Genomic DNA, 21207 nt, shown 5'->3' on the forward strand with positions numbered 1-21207 from the left:
GCCATGTGGGTGGAGGGGCAGGGCGAGCCAAATGGGGGAAGGGAGGCATGTCGACGACTGGGCGACGGGTGACGGTCGACGGATGGGGCTAAGGCGTGTCCAATGTCAATGATTCCTGGGCTGGGAGGGATGGCGAGATTTGGAGATTCCCAGGCGGTTGGCGCATGTTAATGACACGCTGATGGCCGTCGAAAGATGCAACCCTAGCTGTGCTGTGCTGTGTGGCCTCGGACCTCGTTTGCTTGCATCTGCGCTGCGTCTTTGCGCTTTTCCGTGGCTTCGGATCCGTGCCAGAGTGACTGATCTGCTGTTGATGGATCGGACATTGTGAGATTGACAGGCTGAGACCAAGCCATCTGGCAGATCGTGTCTCTTCTTCCCTGGCTTGAGGCTTGCTGGCTGGAGATTGGAAACCGCCATCCCATCGACAAGTTGTTTCCTCATCAAGAAAACGCATGTCACTGACAGAAAACAACCAGCGGCAGCGACTGCTCCCGGGGTGCACCTTCTCTCTCCCTCCACTGCTCGCTTGCCTGCACGGGGGATCCGAGTACGTACCTGAAAACCCGTTGGACCCCTGGCCTCGCTTAGCTCGTATCATTCGGTTAAGGTGGTACTCGCTTAGAAGCGTACGGGCGATGATGCCTGGGGGCCGCAACAAGTGAGCGGAGCCTGCACCGGAGCTTCAGCAAACGAAATGCTGTGAACCCACTGAAGCGTGGATCACGGAGTCCCTGGACGTTGCGACTTGTTGACGGCGATGGTCGACTGTCATGAAGTGCCTTGTTGTCACTGCTGCAGTATCTACGTAGCAATTTGCTATTCTGTGCGACGAATGACAAACAAACGCCTAGTTTCCACTGTTTGGGATGCCACAATTCCACGTGAGATGGCGACTTCTGGTCTTGGAAGTAAGCATGTTTTCGACATCGTCTCCCAGGCCACACAGCTCAGAATGTCTCATGTCCCAATACCACCTCAAAGCCCAGCTTGCGCGTCGTCGTTTGGAAATCAGGAACCAAACTCGTCAAATTCTCCCGATTCAATCTCAACCTCAAAGAACCAAAGAAGAGCCCCACGAGGCCAAGTCCGGCCCCACGTCGCTTAGACGCCGCCAGTTTGACAGCCCGGGTGGCAGCATCCTCGGTTCGCAAGCGAGGCCGACTCCAGGTCTCCGCACGTCTCTATCATCTCCATCTTCATCTCCCTCGTCGAGGCGACTGGTCTGTGGCCCGGCCTCTCACCGATTATCCAACGGGAATTTTCTTCTACCTTTTGAGCGCAGCCATCCACCGATTGATTCTTCAGCGGGAATCTCTCAAGAAATGTACCGGCGGTCGGTCATCTCCGCGCCACCAACACAAAAACCACAAACCGAGCGCCGCAATGTCTGTCATGAGCTGGGCTGAGACCTGACTGATCGGCAGAATGCATGCCCGGGAGATCGCGTCCCCCTCGCCTCGAGCACCTCGGATAACTTTAATTGCCCTCCAACAACACTACCCCACGCACGTCCTCGATTGGCTGGTTCCAACGGCGTCCGCTATCTGGATCATCGTGAGCTTCATGACTCGATGGTCCGCGAGAGACTCCGGTCTTCACTAGTGTGAGGATTCTTCATGTCCGCTTCAACGAGTGTCTGGCGACATTCATCTCCGTTCACACAGGAAATCAAGTCGCATACACACACAAACGATACTGGTTTCTTCAAAAATTCTTATGGAATGGCAGCCTGCTTTCAAGCAGAAAGGGGATCGATTTCAACCTATCCTAAGTCTATCAAGTGATGGGCATCTTGGACAGCGTTAAGATCCAGGCTACATTGCTTTCTATGTTTTATGCCTCCAAGTATGGTTGCGCCAACTTCGAACACGCGATAATTATGATCAAGAACAGCCACGGAAGTAAGCAGTTGGACTCGTCAACGATATCCTCATTACAATCTACCAAGAAAAGAGCTCAAGCCTTATCCAAGATATCATCATTACCAAAATGCGCGCTACAAAACTCCATCCGTGCAAAAAGCCCCTCTCTATCCTCACTTCGTCCTCCTCTCCACGATAGCCTCACCCACAGGCTTGCCCTCAACAAACCCTCCATTCGCACCCCCAAACTCCCACACCTTGCGCCCCCTCACCCACGTCTCCAGCACCCGTCCAGTAAACTCCTTGCCCTCCCACGGCGAGCACTTGTTCTTCCACCGCATATCCCCGCTGCGCAGCGTCCACACATCCGCATCATCAAACACACACACGTCCGCGTCCATCCCGACCTTCAACGCTCCCTTGCGATGTCCCAACCCAACCTGCGCCGCCGTCTCCCGCGCGCACAGCCGCACGATATCCACGATCCCCGGCGCCGCCCCCTCCCCGCCCTCCCGGATCCGCGCCTGCGCCGCCGAGTGCACGATCGGCAGCCCCAACCCCACGGACGAAATACCGCCCCACGCAGCGAAGAAGTCGCCCCGCGCGCTCGCGTCCGCCGTCGCGACAGCCTGCTCCTCCACCAGCTTCTCCGCGATGATCTTGTCGACGCTCTCCCCGGGGATCGTCATGTCAATACCGGAATCGGAGTGGTGAATGTTCAGCGGCGGGCTGTCCTGGCCACTCGTGACGGTCGTCGGTTCGAGGCTCGCCGGAAGCAGCTTCAGCTGCGGCGTGCAGGGCGAGTGGTCCGAGACGATGGTGCGAATGCACGAGTCCGGCGCGACCAGCTCCTCCCACAGCCCGTCGCGGTTTGAGCGCTCGCGGATCGGCGGGCAGCACTTGTGCCGCGTGTCGCCGTCCTCGATGTCCTCGGACGCGAAGCCGAGGTAGTGGAAGCACGTCTCGGCGGTGATGTTGATGCCGCTCTTGCGGGCGGCGCGGAGGAGCGGGATGGCCTGCGTCGCGGAGAGGTGGACGATGTGTAGGTGCAGGTCCGGGGCGAGGTGCGCTAGAGATAGGATCTCGTCGACGGCGTAGGTCTCGAAGGAAGGGGGTCGGGACTCGAGGAAGGTGTTGTAAGAGGTGAGTTCGCCTGTGGGCGCGGCCGGGGGCTCGGACTGCTGGACGGCGTCGCCGACGGAGTCTGCGATGGGCGGTATCATCTCGGCGTGGAACATCAGCGTCGTCGGGGTGCCGTTGAGGGTCTTCATGGCGAGGGCGACGTCAGAGGATGAGACGGCGGGGAACTCGTCGACCTGGATTGTGTTAGTTGATGCATCTGTCTCAGGCAAGGGTTGTTGCTTACACCGGACTCAATGAGGAAGCCCTTGAATCCTCGCACTCCAGCCTCGACAAGAGGTAGGAGCTCATCCGCGTTACCGGGGATCACGCCGCCGTAGAAGCCGACGTCAACCCAGCATTGTCCTTGACTGGCAGCGAGCTTCTCCTTGAAGCCTGCAACGGTGGTGGTGGGCGGGATGGCGTTCAGCGGCATGTCGACGACGGTGGTGACGCCTCCCGACGCCGCGGCGCGGGTGCCGGTCCAGAAACCCTCCCATTCGGTGCGGCCGGGCTCGTTGAGGTGAACATGAGCATCGACGAGGCCGGGCAAGAGGAGCTTGTTGCCGTGGTTGATGTACACCGTCGACGCCGGGAACGAGGTCTTGGGCAGGACGGCGGGGATGATGTTTGTGATCTTGCCGGTGGACGGGGAGACTGTGATTGTGGCGGGAGTGAGGACGAGGTTGTCCTCAACGGTGAGGACTGCGCGTGTCGAGACGAGGACGACGAGGGGCGCCGCTAGCTCTTCGGGGGCTGTCATGGTGAAGGGCCGATAAGAGCTTTGGGGGCCGGTGATAAGATATGAGGGTGGTTAGGGAGCTGTGAGCTTCCCCAGGTTCAAAAAGATGGTTTCTGGGGGTGCTGCGAGCTTATCTCTCGCGGGGTGTTGGTGGCGGGGTGATCGAGATAAGAGCTCGACGACGGTTGTTGCGGCGTGGCTTGTGATAAGAGGTGAGAGTCAAGACGAGTGAGTGATGTTGGGTATCTGACGAAACTCTATGAACTCAAAACTCCCAGCATTTACAGGTGTGTGGTATTTTGTGTGTGGGAGAAGAAGAAAATGAGGAAGAGAAGGAAGAGAGAGAAAAAAAGAGGGAGAGAGCGTCGACGACAATCTCACAGAAAGAAGTCGTCCGTCAGTCGATCCACAGCCCACCGCCTCGCCCATCGCTCACCACAGCCATCCCGTCCTTCGTTCCAGGCCGCACTGATTGCCCCCCTTCTCCCCAGCTTCCATTCTCAGTCCCGTCCCGATGTCCCGATAAGATAACATTTGCTCTGACAAGCAGGACACACGACAAAGGGAAAGAACGGCCGCCCGTCAGCCAACGAAATCACAGGCCGAGACCTCCCACACCCCTCGTGTTTGGCTGCCGTGGGGTGCGTTATCGAAGCCTTCCTGAGTTCCTTTGACTTCCCAAAGTCGCGCACCCCGGGGGACCCTGAATGTCTTCATTGCTGTTATCAGCAGCCTGTGATTGGCCAGCCGCCATCGGATGAGGCCGTTTCCCGATCTAGAAGGCTTTGGTAAGCAGCCTCCGTCCAATGAGAGCGCGTCCCAGTGACGGGGGCAGATGAGTCCACCTCTGGGGTGTCCATCGGCCGTTCTCGGCAAGGCTTCCTCGGGCTTCCTCCTTTCTTTATTTTTGTTCTTTTTATTTCCGATGGGATTTTGGCTTTGTGGTGGTCATCGCCGGCGTCGACAGAGGGACCGAGCTTTCAGCCTTTGCGAGTTTCGATCGAGTAATGATCGAGTAACAACATGGCTTCTTTGGGGAGTCTGGCCCGCCCACTGTTCATGCGCGCCAGCAATGGAACTGTGGATTCTGCTTAGGGTTTCCTTTTTCTGCAGAATTTCCCTGAATGTGATGCGACGTGGTCTTGGCCTAGACCTGCTGCGTGTGGTGTTTGCCATTGGGACAATTTGCATTCTGCATCGAGTAACGGGTTCAACACCAGGCTTGGCCGCCGTTGGCTGGGGGCTTGCTCTTACTCGATACATTCACGATGAAGGCAACCCAAGCCTGGCCTAGATACGGTGGGCGGCGAATGAGAGGGCCTCCGATGGCGGTGATCACGCACCACCTACCACGCAAAACCCCGCCGTCCCCGTGCCCTCGAGTCATCGACTAGCCCATCCGCGAGGAAATTGGTGAAGCGGTGACGATGCATTCGCTGACTGACCGACCCGGCCCCGACACCCGGGGCCTTCTTCTGCCGTTTTCCCGTTCACCCAGCCCTCCGACCCCCGTCCTGGAACGCGTTTCGAGAGCACCGACGGCGGAAGACGTTGTTTGATCTGTGCTTGGCACATGCTTTTCGTTTTCTTCACTCATGTTCCCTCTTTTCTCTGTCAGAAATAAAAATCTTCCTTCGTCCACGGCAGCTGAGATCAGATGAGACTTGAGCAGGAGAGTTCATCGGCTGAAGGCGGGAAACATGGGACCGGCCGCCAGGCTAAGCTTCGCTGGTCCCTGACCGATCCCTGCGTCTGATCATGCTGGCCCTTTCGGGGCGCTGCAAGCACGTTCGCGCCATCGAAGCAAACGAACGAGCAACGTAATGAAAACACCGTCTCCACGGAGGTCGCCGTCCTCTCAGGAACCCGTCGGCCCTGTCGAGGCCTTGTCGGCTTTTGAGTTTCTGGATGACTGCATTTCTATCGAGTAAAAGATTCCAACTCTCCAATCACTCGTCCACTCTGGCCATGCAGTCACTTCAATCCCCGACGGCTGAGTCGACGTCGAGGCAGCTCCATCACCACCCCCGAAACCCCGCGTCCGCAGGCTTGTGTCGAGTTTCGTATCAAAATGGGAAAGTTGTGTGGTATTGAGCTGCAGGTTGTTGGTCCTCTACCTTACCTCGCTGAGTCCCGAATGCCTTACCCTCCCCTCACCCCGCGCGCCGCCGTCTAAGAGCGTTGTATGATATCGTTACATGTACTCGCCAAAGAGCCCAGAGATTCTGTTGTACACGTCGAATGCAACATACCATAATGCATGCATTCCAGGTTTTTGTTTGTACAGGTTTGTGTGTGTGGTCTGCCGATCAATCTCGACCGCGCTGCTGCCACCACGCACTCGTTTACTTCGTCCTCTTCAACGCCTTGACGGCCATCTCAATGAGCCCGTCCTTGGCCTCGCTGTCCGGGAACTCGCTAATGGCCGCGATCGCCCGCTCCGAGTAATCCTGCGCTAATGCCCTCGTCTGCTCAATACCGTCGCTCTGCAGAACCAGCTCGCGTGCCTGAAACCATGTTAGCTAAGCTTTCGTCCGGACTGTTGGACGAGCTTACCCTTGTCACGTCGCCCTCCTGCTCAAACTTCCTACCTACCAGCGCGCCCAGCTCCGCGTTCTCCTTCCACGCGAACAGCAGCGGGGCAGTCGCCAAACCCAGCTCCAAGTCGGCTCCCGCCGGCTTACCAAGCTCCTTCTCGCTCCTCGTGTAGTCCAACATGTCATCGACCAGCTGGAACGCGAGACCCAGGTTCTTGCCGTAGGCGTAGGCGGCCTCGACCGAAGCAGCATCCGAACCGCCGAGAATAGCGGCGGCACGGCATGACTTGGAGATCAGACTGGCCGTCTTGAGGTACGTCTTTTGCAGGTAGTAGCTCAGAGTCTCCTCCGAGTATACCGGCTTGCGCTCATCCTGGGCTGTGTTCTTCAGCTGCATGAACTCGCCCTCGACGAGATTCGCAATGACGGTAGCCAGCAGCTCAATTACCTCGGCATTCCTCAAGCGAGCCAGCGCAACGGAGGCTCTTCCGAGGAGGAAGTCTCCGGCCAAAACGGCCATCTTGTTGCCAAACTCGAGGTTCGCCGAGGGGGAGCCGCGGCGTGCTACGGAGTGGTCGATGACATCGTCGTGGAGGAGCGAGGCGGTGTGGATCAGCTCGGTGATCTCGGCGAGACGGCGCTGGGAGGGGAGGATATCGGATTCCGAAGACTCAATAGGTTCGGCGGAAGTCAGCGGAGAGCTGGGGTTGACATCGACGAGAATGCCGGGAGGAGATATCGCAGTATCAACACCGCCGGAGGGGGGCTGCATGCGGGGACCCTTGGGGCACTGCGCTGTCGCTCTTGACATCAGCAGGACAATCAAGGGTCGCATGTGCTTCCCCTCGGCCTGTGTGTAGTACTTGGCAACACGGTCTAGAGACGGGTGACCTGAGCCGAGCAGCTTGCGAATGTTGCCCGTCAGAAACTTCATCTCCTTGGCCACTGTCCGCAGCGGGTCGATGTGCATGTCGCCTTTCGGCACCACCCGATTAATAGCATTGGAGGCGATGTTGGAGGCGACCGATACAGCAGCACCCCATGCTGAATTTCGGTTTGGTGTAGAGTGGTAGAGGGCGGCGGTCACGGGTAACCGGGCATCGAGGGGCGCAATCCGCCTACATTGGGCGCATCGGGAGGAGGGGAGGAGAGATCGTGACGTTCTGGTGTAGGTGCTGCGCAGCACCGCTGCTCCCGGTCGGAGCTGCATGGCTCCGGTAGTGCTCCAAAGGGTTTCAATGGAGAGAGTAGAAAGTCGCCAGAGATCCCGACGGCATCTGTATCGTTTTGACGCACTCAAGACCCGTGGTTGTGGCAATTGGCAGCTGGAGGCGAGTGGTGATGATACGACTTGATGACTTTTTTTTTCCCGCTTTCCATCTCAGGCCGCACCAAGCCCGGTCCTTCCCTTCCACTGTGGCTCTTAGGTAAGGTACGTACCGCGGGACGAGCTGCTGGGCGATCCAGGCACAGCTGGTCAGCTACGTACCTTTTGGGGAAAGTGGCGGGACAGAGGCGCCGTGATTGGCTGATCAGGCTTCTTGCTTGGATGACAAGCTGTGCTGTGTGCCTGCCTCGGTGTCGCATCGGAAAGGGACCTGGACTTTCCAACCGTGTTGTTGTAGTCAAGACTTTGGAGAAGCAACACAATTACCCCGATCTTACAGTCATTCGTCTGGGCTGCAAACCATCGTTCTCCGGATTGTTATCGTGAAGCGGCACGAGCACATCGACAACATGGTACGGCTCACGATGTCGCCTTCCATCGTGGAGGGTCTACAGAAGCTGGCTGAGGCCAGGCCGGAGATGGACGATGCGAAAACCCACGAAGCAAAGATAGACGATGCAGATCAAACGCCAGAGCCAACACCTGCATCAGGAACAGCGGGCAATCCTTCAACACCAGAAGAGCCGAGTCTTGAGGAGCCTGCTGTCGGAAACCCCATCACCCACAGTCAGATACTGGATCTATGGAGGAACCTCAAGCAAGAAGGGGTCGATGGCTTCACCCTGGAAAGCTTGCTGCGAGGATCAAAGGTGTACATCCCGCCGCCACCACCAAAACCTGAACCGGTAAGGGACCCCGATCGTGTCGGTTCGCCTTCTTCAACTAATAACTTTACCGCAGTCCGACGAGTACAAGGCCCTCATGGCCCGCCTACGACGCGAAGAGGAAGAGCGAACCTACCAGCGCATGTTGAAGCAGCCCTCCCGAATGGAAGCCTTCTCGCAACAATTTCCGAACGCCTCTTCCAGGGCACACGTCTTCGCCGAGGTCAACCGGCCGATGCGCGAATCCGACAACGGCGACGACGAAGTTACATTCGGCGATGTTCAAAAGCAGGTCATGGTCATTCTCAACTTCCTTTTGAGCGTCGTCGGCGTGGGTGCGACAATCTGGATCGCGGCTCGCTGGTGGAGCCTCACATCTCGCATATTCTTGACTATGGGTGGATGCATCGTGGTGTTGATCGCTGAGGTCGCCGTGTACTCTGGCTACGTCTGGAGAATGACAGAGGCCAAGGCGAGTCGGAAGGAGCCAAAAGAAATCAGGGAGGTGATGCAAACATGGGTCGTGGGCCAAGACGAAAAGACGGGCGACGGGGACACTGTGTTGCTCGACACGAAGACGCAAGATACGGACGAGGGTATACGGCGACGACTGAAGGGCTCGACATAGCCGTTTATTAATATCGAATTATCAAGAGTTCAATGGCAACGGGAAAATGCGCATATATGTGCATGTGGAGGTCATCCAAATGTGCCGCAAGCTTCTTACTGAGCAGCAGCCTGCTGCTTGGCCGTGGGATCAATATCAACCATCCAGATGGCAATAACCAGTCTATGCGTTCCAGGCAATGATGTTGATTACTTGCCCCGACTGCTGAATGTAATTCCGAGAAGAGTAGGCGAAGTTCACGTCGTGTCACCATCTGAACCAACAAACTCGGCGCCGCCGCTTCTCGTGTCCGGTTGTGACCCGGCAAGCGGGGCCGGAGAGCACAAGATCTCGCCGATTAGCACCCCCTGCACTTTGACATTTGCCCATTAAACCTAATCCATGTCATTTTCCAATATCGCAAGCGTTTGGGCGCGAATGCAGGCGCCACACGTGACCTTGGTGGGTGGAAAACGCGACTCGACGCGGTCGATGCACGTCATTCCTGCCGCGACGCGCTTCGGTGGGGCCCCGAAAGCTCTCGATCGATCTGCCATCGCCCTGCGAGGCAAAGGCAAGACACCACCACACATTCGACCTTGATACCCGTCCGTCTCTATTTATTGCTTCTGTGTAGGCGTATTGTCATTTCTTTTGATCGCACTCATACCCTCGACATATCGGCATGCTCTTCTAATCTTTCAAGAACCTCTACGGGCGTGTCTCGTCTACAATAACACAGCCCACGCGCGTCGCGTCGCGTTCTACCAAATCTCAACTTCCACCCGACGACAAAACAGCCCTCGAGGTTTTCATCCGAACAATGGAACAGCCTGAGGAGACTGAAGTCTCCTCAATTTCACGCGATAGTTCTCGTCCAACAACCGAGAAACGGTACGAAGTCTTCCAGCACTCTGTCGCGCACCGCTAACTAATGCCGTTCAGACGCGCCTTGCGAACATACAGCAAGCGGTCGCGAGCAACCGAAGACGAACCAACCTCGAAGCCGGCCAAGAAACAAAAGATCGTGATTGAAGATGTCCTCGCGAAACAACCAGAGCTCCCTCGCATCCCACCCCCGCCCCCGGCACACACGAGCAACATCCCCAAGAGCTCCATCCTCAGCTACTTCAAGCCCTGCCGCTCTAGCTCAGCAACGGAACCCTCAGATCCCTCAGATCCTCTGTCCGACTCGGAGAAGCTAATCGACACGCCCCCTTCATCACCACCGATTGTTAGAAGGATACGAGAGCCAAGGAGACTGCGCCTGCGACACAGTCTGCCTTCTTCAGATGGCGATGATGCCGAGGCCGACAAGCTAGACAAGGACAAGGACGAAGAGACGGCGATACGGGTCACGCGGTCAGGTCGACGAGAAGGAAAGCAGCTGCAAGAGGCGAAGGAAAGCAAGTTAAACGCACAGAAGGAGAGTCCCAAGGCGAAGTCGGAAGAAGCGACAGCCAAACCAAAGGCAAGGTCGAAGCCGGTTGCGACGATACAGACAACCATCAATATCTCGTCAAAACCCACATTCGAGGAGTGCAAGATATGCCGGATGGTATACAACCCACTGCACCCCCCTGATGTCAAGTTTCACATGCAAACGCATGCTGCGCATCTCCGCAAAAAGGCGAAGGCAAGGGCATAGGCAATTATGTGAAGGAAGCTGGGAAGAGTCTCGAAAAAGCAGATGATGGAAGGAGACGAAGATTGGATCAGGAGCTGCTACCAGACTTTGACAAGAGACTGGCATGATACCACTTAGGAGATGATAATCAATGATACCCCTTAGCAATACAAAACAAGTTGCATTTCATTCCGTTCGTAGCAGCTATCCAGAAGCATCATGTACTTAGCGAGTGACAAAAAGCGAATGACGAAGTGAGTGACGGAATAGAATGTAGAGCACCAAGCTCAGCCAACTCCTCCCCCTGACCGATCAACAGCCGCAACCACACCTTCCCCTCGATCCCGCCATGCTTATTCGACTCTAGCCCCTATTTCGGTTCTCCTTCAACCCTCTTAACCAATGCGGGCCTGGAGGAAGCGCGGGGCCGCAACAGCCGCATCAGTCTGGTACAAAAAGTGCGCCGGCAGGATGAACAAGGTGCCGTAGCAGACCGCGTCCGCAATGTCGCAGTAGACCTCGGTCTTGGACGACTCGAAGTTGGGGATACGGCCCAGGTTCTGCAGGTTCTTGGTGTACCCGAAGAGCACGACGCCCTTGATCTGGTTCTTGATCGTGGTGCTCAGGCTTGAGATGGAGCCCGCCATCACGGCGGTGCCCTGGCTGTAGCCGCCCGAGACGATGGCCGCGTTGGGGCACTTTGTGTTGGCGAGGGTGAAGAGGCGTCTGGCCTCGTTGATGGCCGCCGACGAGGTGCCGTCGGGCAGGAAGTTGGAGGCCAGGTCGGCGAGGTAGGGGCCGCCCACGCCCTGGACCCAGACGTCGTTGGCGCCGTAGATTCTCTCCAGGGCGTCGGCGACGATGGGGCCTGCGCTGATTCCCTTTTCGAGATGTGAGTATAGGCCTTTGAAGATAGGATGAAGGAAGCCTTACCATGTTACCGGGCTCAGTCGAGGCACGGGCAAAGATGTAGATGACCTTGGGGCAGGCGGAGCTGCTGCCGGTCTCGAGCTCGTTGCGGGTGGACGACTGACGGGTCTCGAGGGCGACGCCGGTCTCAACTTCGACAGGAGCCGCGGCGGCGAGGGTGATGGCCAGGGACAAGACGCTGAGGAACTTCATTTTGGATGTTTGGGGACGGGGCGTCGTATGAAGAGAGGTGTCTCTGAGAGAATGTGCTGCGTCGGCTTGGAGCGAAGGAGAAGGAGGAGCTGTCAGTCTGAGCGAGGGCTTGAGTCTGATGATCCAAAAGAAAGCCGTGTTTGAGAGGATCGTGAGGCCCTATTTATGTTGTTTGGTTTCCACGATTGTCATCGTTTCGACCTTACAGTTAACACTTCATGACAGGCGGAGGTCGATCCGTGAGATGTACCAAGTACAAGATCTCTTGCAGTTGATCAACAGATGAGAAGTACGATATCTCGCAAGACAACTCATGCAAGCTCAATGAGTTCACAATGAGGAACAGATGTCAAAGTGACATGCCAGTTCATCCCATCGAGAACCCCGACGACTTTGATCCTTCACGAGTTTCGATCTATGCCTGAAAGCAGCGACTAACCTAGCTGACCCTGATCCTCAAAATCGCTCGTCAACAAGGTTCCCTCAATCAGAGTCATGGACTCCGTTATTCCTCCGCCAGTCGCATCTTGAAGCAATCCCCATCACCAAAATTCCAGAGTCGGTGAGCTGGGCGTTCCAAGGCCCACGATGCCACGTGAGGGTCGCCATTTCGCAAGTTTCCATCAAATTGGGTATGGTCGGAAGACGCTCCGCAATCCCTCTAGTTGTAGCAATAGCAAGCCAGACAGAAAAAGGGGGCGAGCCTCGGGACAAGACCTAGCATCAGGAAAGATAGCTCGAGGTCTGGAATGAGGGGCCTGCTGCGGCTTATGGCTGTTTCCGGCGGGTAATTCCTGTTGGGTGAGGATAGCTCTTGTGGTTTGAGCCAACGGAAATCGTGGAAGTCCTTCAATTTCTTCTGGTTGAGGAAAGGACCAGGCATGATGGATGGTACTCCATTTACCAGTCGCCCAGAAACCAACAAAACCCAGCGCAACGGGAAACCCTTGGCCCTGCAAGTCGGCCGGTAGAGATATGCGGCCCCGCAGAACCCCGCAACTCGGCGACGTTGGATGCCTCGGCTCGGGCGTCTGACTAAGTCGTTTTCGGAACGGCTCGCAGAGGTTTCGGGCTTGATCAAGTTCCCAAGAGCTCATGCGTTGCATTCTACTGGTTGGAGTTGTGAATTAAGAAGGTCAGCCAAGCTGGGCCCGACCGTTGAGCTGCATGTACAGGTAGGCGTGGAGCGTGTGTGCTACGCCGGCGGCCGGTACTTACCACTTTGAAGTGTGGGTTGTCTGGGGGGCATGAGAGTTGCATGCGATGAGCTAGTCCTCATTGTGTAAAAGTTGCGAATTTCTTTTCCTTGGCTGAGAGTCTCACCAACGGGCTCGCATGCGTACGCGTAAAATATCTGTACCCCAACATCATGCGACAAGCACGTTTTCACCGGGGGGCTAGAACAGTGTGGAGACAATTGATAATGGTTGTACTAGTGAAAGAGACGATCACGGAAGGATAGTCAACGACGTTGCCAAGTCAAGGCCGAACTATTGACTGGGCCAGAGATCTTTGCCGTATTTCGTACTGAGACCCCATGATCCACTAGAGACATTTGACTCAAAGGTCATCGACCAGAGGGCTGGGGCCTTGCGGCATACCGATTCTATCCTCGAACATCATCCGAAGAGCCTCCACTCTACCACGATCCGACATGAAGCGAAGATACTCAGCAGAGTTGGTCGTATCCATATCCAAAATACCCGGGTAGCCTCCAGGGGCAGTGATATCCTTGCGAGCGCTCCATTGCGACGAGTTGCGCTGGAAATCGTCACTCAAAAGGAAGTTGGCAAAGAGCTTGGAAGCCTCTGGGTGGGGTGCGTCCTTGAAAATGGCAACAGACCTGGGCCAGCTGACGAAGAGTCCCTCGGCAGGAAACGATGCATTGAGGCTTCCCGAGGCCCGGAGGCCGATACTAGCGGTGAACGTCACGGACTGCGTGCTGTTAGGCTGACGGAGGACAGCCAGAGGCGAGCCAGTGCCGCGAACCCAGCGGGGATTATTAGCCAAGAGGCCATCGAACCATTCGGGGCCGTACTGATTCATCCTGAAAAAGGTTAGCAATGTTTCTCTTTGGGTGAGTCAAGCATCATACACGAGGTCGAAAATGTATGCGATCGCATCGTCATCGCTCGGGTGCGTCAAGACGATCTTGTCCTTATACTCCGGCTTCAGAAAGTCAGGCCACTCGCGTGGCGGGTTCGCTAGCTTCTGCGTGTTCCAGACGGTTGACCACGCGTTTATGGCAAAGCCGTAGTATGCCGCGCGGATGTGTCTGAAAGGTGCCAGGACTTTCATGTAGTTGCTCGGCGCGTAGTGCAGAAGGGCTCCCTGAGCATCCCAGCGGGGATAATCTTGAAGTGCTTGGAGGATGATTGTATCGACTTCGAGAGGTTGGCCTGAAGCGAGCTGCTTGTCGATACTGACGCTGTGGTATTTGGACCGGTTGACCGTGACGTTGAGTGTCATACCCGGAAAGCGCGTCTCGAAGGCACGCTTGAGGCCGTCTTGTTGATTCACTTCATCACCGCCGTGCCAGCAGGTGACTACACCGCCTTCTGCGAGGGCTGCTTGGTAAATCTCGTCGATACTGCGGTTCTCGTTTACTTGGGGTGTGTTGAAGCCAAGAGAAGTGTCATAAGAGACGACATTCTGGGCCAGCAAGGCGACGATGATGGTGTGAGCAAAACGCATCTTAGAACAGCAAAAGCATGATTGAGCTTGTCTGAACGAGTGACTGTGGATGAAAGATTCGTCTCATCTTTGGATTCAACCGCATTTATGTCTCTCGAAAGACATGATTTGGGTAGCCCCTCGGCGATCCAATAAGGCTCGGGAGAACAAAATATCATGATGCTTGGCAGCCGCGTAATATTCAACGTGTTTACACTGCCCCGAGTCCAAGTCATTTCCTTCACCAAGACTTTAGCGATGCTCGTTTTCGCGACAGGATCAAAAGGCCAGGGTGATTGTCCATATTGATGCTCTCGAGACCAGTTTCCTTCCAGAGAGAGTTAGCGCCAATCAACATGATGGCTGACGTTCATACCGGTCTTTGCCTTACCGCCGAAGACCAGGTCGGGATCCGACAGACTATCTATAAAAGACTGGCCTTAGTCATCTTGCGCATAGATCTATCCCCTTATCTCGTTACAAATGTAGTCGCGCGCGCGCGTATCTTGACTCGCGGCAGTAGTGCACTTGTGTTATTCTGTCTACCGGGCTTTCCTAATGGGGTAATATTTCGCCTCTGGATACAGAGTTTACAAGTTTCTAACACCGCCTCATTTGACTGTACTCGTCAAGCGTATCCATTTACAGGGCTGTGATATTGTTAAAGGCCAATGACCGTGTTTCCTGATTAGCTTAAGGTTATTTGAATGACGGATTTATGATCCGATGCCATGGCACGTGCTGATGCTAAGCCAAGAGCAAGGGTTAACGGGATGAACAGGAGAAGCCAAGCCCTGCGTTCTATGGCTTCGCTAGGAACCTAGATGTCTAGTCCTCCAAGATTTAGGAGCCATCGAAACTAAGCAGGGAAAATAAAACAAGAAATCCCTAGTGGTACTAATTCAATCTACCAGATTGGCGTGGAGTGAAGGCAAATCGGGCAGTCTTGTCGATATTAAGGTGCTCCTTATTGTGCGTCGAGGGCGCTTTTGCGGTTCAGCAGAGTTCCCTGTCACGGAGCGGCCCCTATTGAAACGCCGGCCGAGAGCTCGGATGCTCGCTTGAAGTTGATTAGACCGCTTGTATTCTAATTCGACCTGGATGTTGTGTATTCGTGCTGGTGTTTTTCAACCGCAGGAACGTTCATCTGCCACAAGGGCCCCTAGAAGGTGCGTGGGTAAGACTTCATGCGGTGAAATTGATCCTCTGAGTGAGTGTGAGTTCTAGACTGTGGCCCATAGTCTTGATATCTTACTCTCGACTCCAGGTGTGGCGGCTAAAGTCTCAACCGCTTGTACTAGCTATTGCAGGGACTGCATGATTAGAAAGCCTCAGTGCGGTTAATGAGAGTGGTTCAATTTGGTTCTATGACAATCCAACGAGGTAGGAAAAGGTTCATCAATTCGTCAAAACCAAAGAAGTCCGCGACACCGCAAATAGCAAGGAATCTTCTCAACCGGAGACTGACACGCAAAGTCAAACAACACCTGACAACACATACAGTATTGGTCGTGACGTTGCCCCTTGTGGCAAAATCACGTCTGGGGCATGTTGCCTCCTTGTTAAGGGACTCTACTCGGGCCGCCCTGGGCTTCATCTCTGTACGTGTAGCCTGGATGAGGGATCTGACTGTGCTCTTGGTGTTGTGCTCCGCATTGTGTCCGCTTGAAGTTCACTGCTATACCCATACTGCATTGACTGCGGCTGAGCAGGCCGGTGAGGCAGAGGAGAACCATTGTGGCTCATACTTGGGTGTAGATGTGCCTCTCCAGAATGCTCATTACGAGCCCACAGCCGACGTACAAGGTCAGGAAGGTATTTGACTCGCATCCAGCCGAGCTTCTCGATATGGAGGAACTACCAGTTGTAGGAGATGGCTTTGATCGTCTCGGTCTTGGGGAACGACTGGCATCGGATAAGGAAGTTTGGCACGATTGGCATGCGGAATAAGGGTCCCCGATGAGTTCCTTGTTCGCGTCGGAAATCAGCAGCGGGCAAAAGTCAATGCCTGACATGCTACTATTTGCCAGCAAGGGGCAAATGGACTATTGTGCGGAATCACCATGAAGCTTCTCATATCCAATCCGAAATCCTTCGCCAGAATTCAAGGTACTCACATCGCCATTTGGGCCGACTCGGCGATCAAGTAATCTCGCATAGTGAAAGCTGGGTGGAGCCTCAACACGTACAGGAAGAAGTTATGAGTTCGCTCTTCTTATTTGGCGTCAATAAGAATATCAATGAAAAGTCCAGCTTAACATTGAGTACCATTGTATCGAGCCACGATCTTACAAACCACCTTTGGTTATCGCTAGTGAACCTAAATCTGGGAGAGATGCCTCTTTTGGTGCTGCTCATCCACCGATCCAGCTAACACGTACGGTGTTTAATTCAAACATCTTGTTTTAACTCTCGAACGGCAGCAATGTTTTCGATCCTTCTTCTTTTTCCGAGCTCCATCACACAGGATATTGCTATATACTACCTGTTCTTCCAATTGCGAATTCCGACACCAGGTACTTTGTGCGGGTGCCGGGATTTCCGTCGGAATCTTTGTGACCACTCAAAGTCGCCGTCGGAATTAGTGAGTCAATGTGAGAACATCGGAAATTTCCCTCGTGACAACAACATGGGATCTCCGACGCCATAGCTCCACGACCGCGAAGGAACAGTTGCGTATAATATCGAGTGTTGCTGAAGATTTGAAATCATGCTAATTGAGGAGGCGTGAAAATCTGCCAAGAGCCCGGGGGAGCAAGAAGTATCTTACAAGAAAACTCGAATTCGAACGTACCTCTACAATGGCATACCCAGAAGGCAACAGAACTTGGCAAATCATTCATAACGCCAAAACAGAAGGTTATGGCGTCGGGGGCTTCTGTGTGTATGTATTCAACACCACTCAAGTGGCCTTCAATGAACAATTAATTTCTTGCCAGGTACAACACTGAAGGTGTTCTCGCCGTAATCAAGGCTGCTGAAAGATGTCGCTCTCCAGCTCTAATCCAGTTTTTCCCCTGGTCGATGCATTTCCAAGGGCCTGCCTTCATCAAATTTGCCGCTGAAGCAGCACATGCTGCATCGGTGCCAATTGCGGTCCACCTCGATCACTGCCTCAAGCCGAGCGACGCCGACATGGCATTGGAATGTGCCTTTGACTCAATAATGGTCGACGGTTCTATGTTCGAAGAGGAGGAAAACATTCGATACGTCAAGTCTGTCGTGGATAGAGCTCGCAAAAAGAACATGACCGTTGAGGCAGAGCTGGGAAGGATGGAGGGCGGAGAAGACGGGCTCCCGACCGTTGACCTCGAGAGCGTATGGACGGATCCGGACCGCGCCGCTGAATTTGTAAAGCAGACGGGGGTTCATTTTCTTGCGCCGAGCTTTGGCAACGTCCACGGACCGTATCCCCCTGGAGGCGCAGAGAAACATTGGCAGCTTGATAGGTAAGCTCACAACCAATGCTCCAGTGCCCGCTGGTTTCTGGCTAACAGTCGTGGCGTAGGTTAGAAAAGATTTATGAAGCTCTTGGGGAGGCGACGCCGCTGGTTTTGCACGGCACGCACCCGCTGTCAGACGAAATGGTCAAGGTGGGCATGGCTAAGGGAATGGTCAAGGTGAACCAGAACCGCAACGTGCGCAATGGTTATCACAAGTACTTGGAGGAAAACTGTTCCAAAGTGGAACTTACAACACTGCAAGTCCAGGGAGTTGAGGAGTATTCAAAAGGCGTCGAACGCTTGATGGTCGAGGTGCTCGGGTCGTCTGGTAGGGCGTAGAATTACACTGCTTCGCTGGAGCGACAGCGCTTTTGGCGCGTTCCAGGTTCAACACAGTGGGCTTGACAATCGAGGCGTGCACACTTTGCCATACAGAAGGAAACTGGTAGAATGTAAAGACTATCTTCTCATTTTACGTCGGGTTTAAGCAAGATGTGCAATATTTCATCTTGGCTAAACACGCAGAAATTGGACCGTTCAGTGTATCGAACCACTATTTCATCTTACAGCGTCTCGGGCCTGCGGCGGTCGTAAACACGCCCCGGCTGAAGCAGTAACCCATGCAGTGGGGCAAGCTCAGCGATTAAATTCCCGGCCGCCGCGCTGCAAATGCGGGGAGGCGTCTCTCCTCATCTTCGATCGTTGATCTTGCCCCTTCACTGTCACCGATGAAAAACGCATCGTGAACTGATTGAAGTAAGAGACAGTTCTGCATCTTCTATGCAGTAGACAAGCACAATGGAGGATGAACATCAATCAACTCCAGTCTCAACCTCAACCACCAAACAGAAATACGTCACTCGGTCAGTGGCTTGCGCGCACAGCTCTTCTTTCCGGCAAGATGTTAACAATGCTGCAGGGCTTGCGAGTTGGTTTCCCGTTTTCCCAGTCTGCTCCGCCTATTCTTCCTGTTTCTAACCGCCTTCAAAGTGCCTGCAAGAAAAGGAAGTCTAAGTGCGATGGTCGCGAGCCTTGCCGCCGTTGCCTGAGTTCTGAAATAGGTGCAGCTCGAACACGAGTCCTCCACTCTGCTTCAAAGCTAATTGCTGCGCTGTTCACACCAGAATGTACTTACGTCTCGTCATATAATCGTGTTCAGAGGCTGAATCCGGTAATCAGGGCGAAACGGAGATGACCGGTCCTACAGACACTGACAAGGCAAATAGCAACGCCGAGGCCGCATCACAGCCGGTAAAGCAAGAACATCCTCCAGAACCGCTGCCAAGTCATCGAATGCCAGCAGTGCTTCTCAAAGGACCGAGAACGAAACCCAAGATCCACTCACTGAGAATAGACGGTCGATTCCACCAACCCCCGCCCGGTTGACCTCGGAAGGGGATGCCAGTGCTCATGGCTTTCTTCGCCGCGTCTCGGACCATCTTGCCAAAGTCGGCCAAGGTCTCCCCCGAAGTCTATTCAGCAGAGAACAAGATCTCTTGGATTCAAACGATCCCTCAATCTTCTCCTTTCCGCCCAGGACCATCACTCAGGGATACGTCGATTGTTTCTTCGATCATGCCTCCGTAACATATCGATATGTCTCTCGTCGTGAAGTTGCAGACACATTCGAAAAGTTTTATGCCGACGATCAATCAATCACAAGAGACCACGACCGAATGGCAGTGTTGTTTTTGGTCATGGCCATTGGGTAGAGTTTCTTCCTCAAGACGTGCAGCAGTATAGACACTAATCGAAAGTAAGATGCTTGTGTATGTCATCCTGGAAGAACGAACCATTGCCACCTTGGAGACAGAAGTCGTGCGTTGATTAACCTTGAAAGCCACTAGTACAGCATTCACTAAATTTTAGCTAGATACAAGTTTCTACAGGCTGCGGAAACAAGACTCGCAAAGACTCAAGGTCAATTCCCTCCTTCCGTAAGACACATTCAAGCCGTCATGCTGAAGGTTCGTGCGTTTCCACCCTTATCACAGACTTGGCTAATCAGTTTTCAGTGTCAGTTCGAAGTGGGATCTGGTCGATTCAACAGCGCTTGGATGTCACTAGGCTGCGCCGTCAGACTAAGTCAAATGGTAGATATCCACCGCGAACAGAAGCTGTGTGATCCCATCGAAGGTCACTTCAGGCGATGCCTTTTTTGGGCTATGTTTATGATTGATCGGTGAGTGTTATCTCCCCCTCCCTGAAAATTGGAGAAGTAGCTAAACATAGAATTCCCTCGCTACAGGTACCTCGCTGCCATTCTCGGCAGACCGATGGCGATACATGATTCGGATGTTAATATGTCATATCCGCACGCTCTAAATCCCACCATCGAATGCTATCTTTCAACGACTGAGAAACGGTTACTCACAGGAGTTGTTGCTCACGCTAGGCCAGTATACTGAAGCCAGTACGCAATATGGCTTTTCTAACTCTTACATGCAGACTTACCAAGATACTTGGGCTCGTCATTTCCAGACTTTATCTCGGGGCAGTCCACACGCCAGATTCCCAAGAGCAAATTGTGACCGAGCTGGAACGAGAAATCGATGATTGGCTTCGAGATACCCCTGACTTCTTTCATCCCCGGCAAGAAAAGGAAAGGGGCGGTGATCAAGAGTTCTACGAAGTTTCGTGGGTGTTACGGAGGCAGCAACGAACCACGCAGGCTGCGTTTCTCTTTAACAAGATGATGATATACCGAGGCTACCTGCTGCGAGAATTTCTCGGCCAGACGCCGAGTACGCCGTCCTCGAGCTCCTGCTCCGGTCGTATCAGAGCATGCGTTGACAATGCCCTTGCAATGGTGTCTCTTGCGACCAGTGTAGGCGCAGATGAATGCAAATACAACGCCGCTTTCTGGGTGAGTAGAAGCCTTTTTGGTCTTACCGAGTGGTATTGACACATACACAGACAACCTCCCACTTTCTCTTCTGCGCCACATCAATTCTTCTCGTCTATTGCATTCTTTACCCAGACTCCGATGACACGGATAAAGTTCATGCGGCGATTGAAGACGCTATGAAGGTGCACCGAGAGCTTGATTACGGCGCTCACATTAACGATCAAATGCTACTTGAAGTGAGTCTTGGATATTTCTATCTGAGGCTGTATTGGTTGTCTGATGTTTGCAGGAATCCTGTTCGCGAGTCCATATTGTGAGGCACATGAACTCAACTTCGCCAGTCGGCAATGCCGAGGTCGTCATGCAAAGTGGAAATTCCCCGTGGAGCCACTCAGACCAAGTTTCTATCTCGAACTTTTTGACGTCACAGACACTATCGGAAGATCAAATTGTCCTCAACGACAACACGCAGCAGGTTTCTGCGCCTACAGCCAATTCGCAAATGAGACCAACCGATATCTCCATGTTTGGAATGTCGGGAACCATGGATACCAACCGTCTACCACTTGGAC

At 54.1% G+C, this 21207-nt stretch overlaps 6 protein-coding genes across 6 annotated transcripts; 2 read left to right on the forward strand and 4 right to left on the reverse strand.

Annotated features, from left to right (window-relative positions):
- Nucleotides 1–2038: 2038 nt before the first annotated feature.
- GCG54_00010532 (Allantoinase) lies at nt 2039–3747 on the reverse strand (the record flags this gene model as incomplete). Its single annotated transcript, XM_045410455.1, has 2 exons — nt 2039–3181; nt 3232–3747. 2 exons carry the CDS (start codon nt 3745–3747, stop codon nt 2039–2041), a joined length of 1659 nt encoding a protein of 552 aa, XP_045257346.1.
- A 2324-nt stretch (nt 3748–6071) lies between these two features.
- GCG54_00010533 (putative hexaprenyl pyrophosphate synthase) lies at nt 6072–7473 on the reverse strand (the record flags this gene model as incomplete). Its single annotated transcript, XM_045410456.1, has 2 exons — nt 6072–6233; nt 6283–7473. 2 exons carry the CDS (start codon nt 7471–7473, stop codon nt 6072–6074), a joined length of 1353 nt encoding a protein of 450 aa, XP_045257347.1.
- Nucleotides 7474–8015: 542 nt separating this feature from the next.
- On the forward strand, nt 8016–10570 carry GCG54_00010534 (uncharacterized protein; the record flags this gene model as incomplete). The annotated part of the gene is made up of 4 exons (XM_045410457.1): nt 8016–8336; nt 8392–8911; nt 9723–9816; nt 9868–10570. The coding sequence occupies 4 exons, from the start codon at nt 8016–8018 to the stop codon at nt 10568–10570; spliced, it is 1638 nt and encodes a 545-aa protein (XP_045257348.1).
- A 374-nt stretch (nt 10571–10944) lies between these two features.
- On the reverse strand, nt 10945–11671 carry GCG54_00010535 (Cutinase 1; the record flags this gene model as incomplete). The annotated part of the gene is made up of 2 exons (XM_045410458.1): nt 10945–11430; nt 11483–11671. The coding sequence occupies 2 exons, from the start codon at nt 11669–11671 to the stop codon at nt 10945–10947; spliced, it is 675 nt and encodes a 224-aa protein (XP_045257349.1).
- Nucleotides 11672–13231: 1560 nt separating this feature from the next.
- GCG54_00010536 (uncharacterized protein) lies at nt 13232–14365 on the reverse strand (the record flags this gene model as incomplete). The annotated part of the gene is made up of 2 exons (XM_045410459.1): nt 13232–13718; nt 13767–14365. 2 exons carry the CDS (start codon nt 14363–14365, stop codon nt 13232–13234), a joined length of 1086 nt encoding a protein of 361 aa, XP_045257350.1.
- Nucleotides 14366–17145: 2780 nt separating this feature from the next.
- GCG54_00010537 (putative fructose-bisphosphate aldolase) lies at nt 17146–18126 on the forward strand (the record flags this gene model as incomplete). The annotated part of the gene is made up of 3 exons (XM_045410460.1): nt 17146–17228; nt 17284–17793; nt 17853–18126. 3 exons carry the CDS (start codon nt 17146–17148, stop codon nt 18124–18126), a joined length of 867 nt encoding a protein of 288 aa, XP_045257351.1.
- Nucleotides 18127–21207: the final 3081 nt, after the last annotated feature.

This window comes from Colletotrichum gloeosporioides (genome assembly GCF_011800055.1).
Source record: "Colletotrichum gloeosporioides strain Lc1 chromosome Unknown consensus_101, whole genome shotgun sequence".
NCBI lineage: Eukaryota > Fungi > Ascomycota > Sordariomycetes > Glomerellales > Glomerellaceae > Colletotrichum > Colletotrichum gloeosporioides.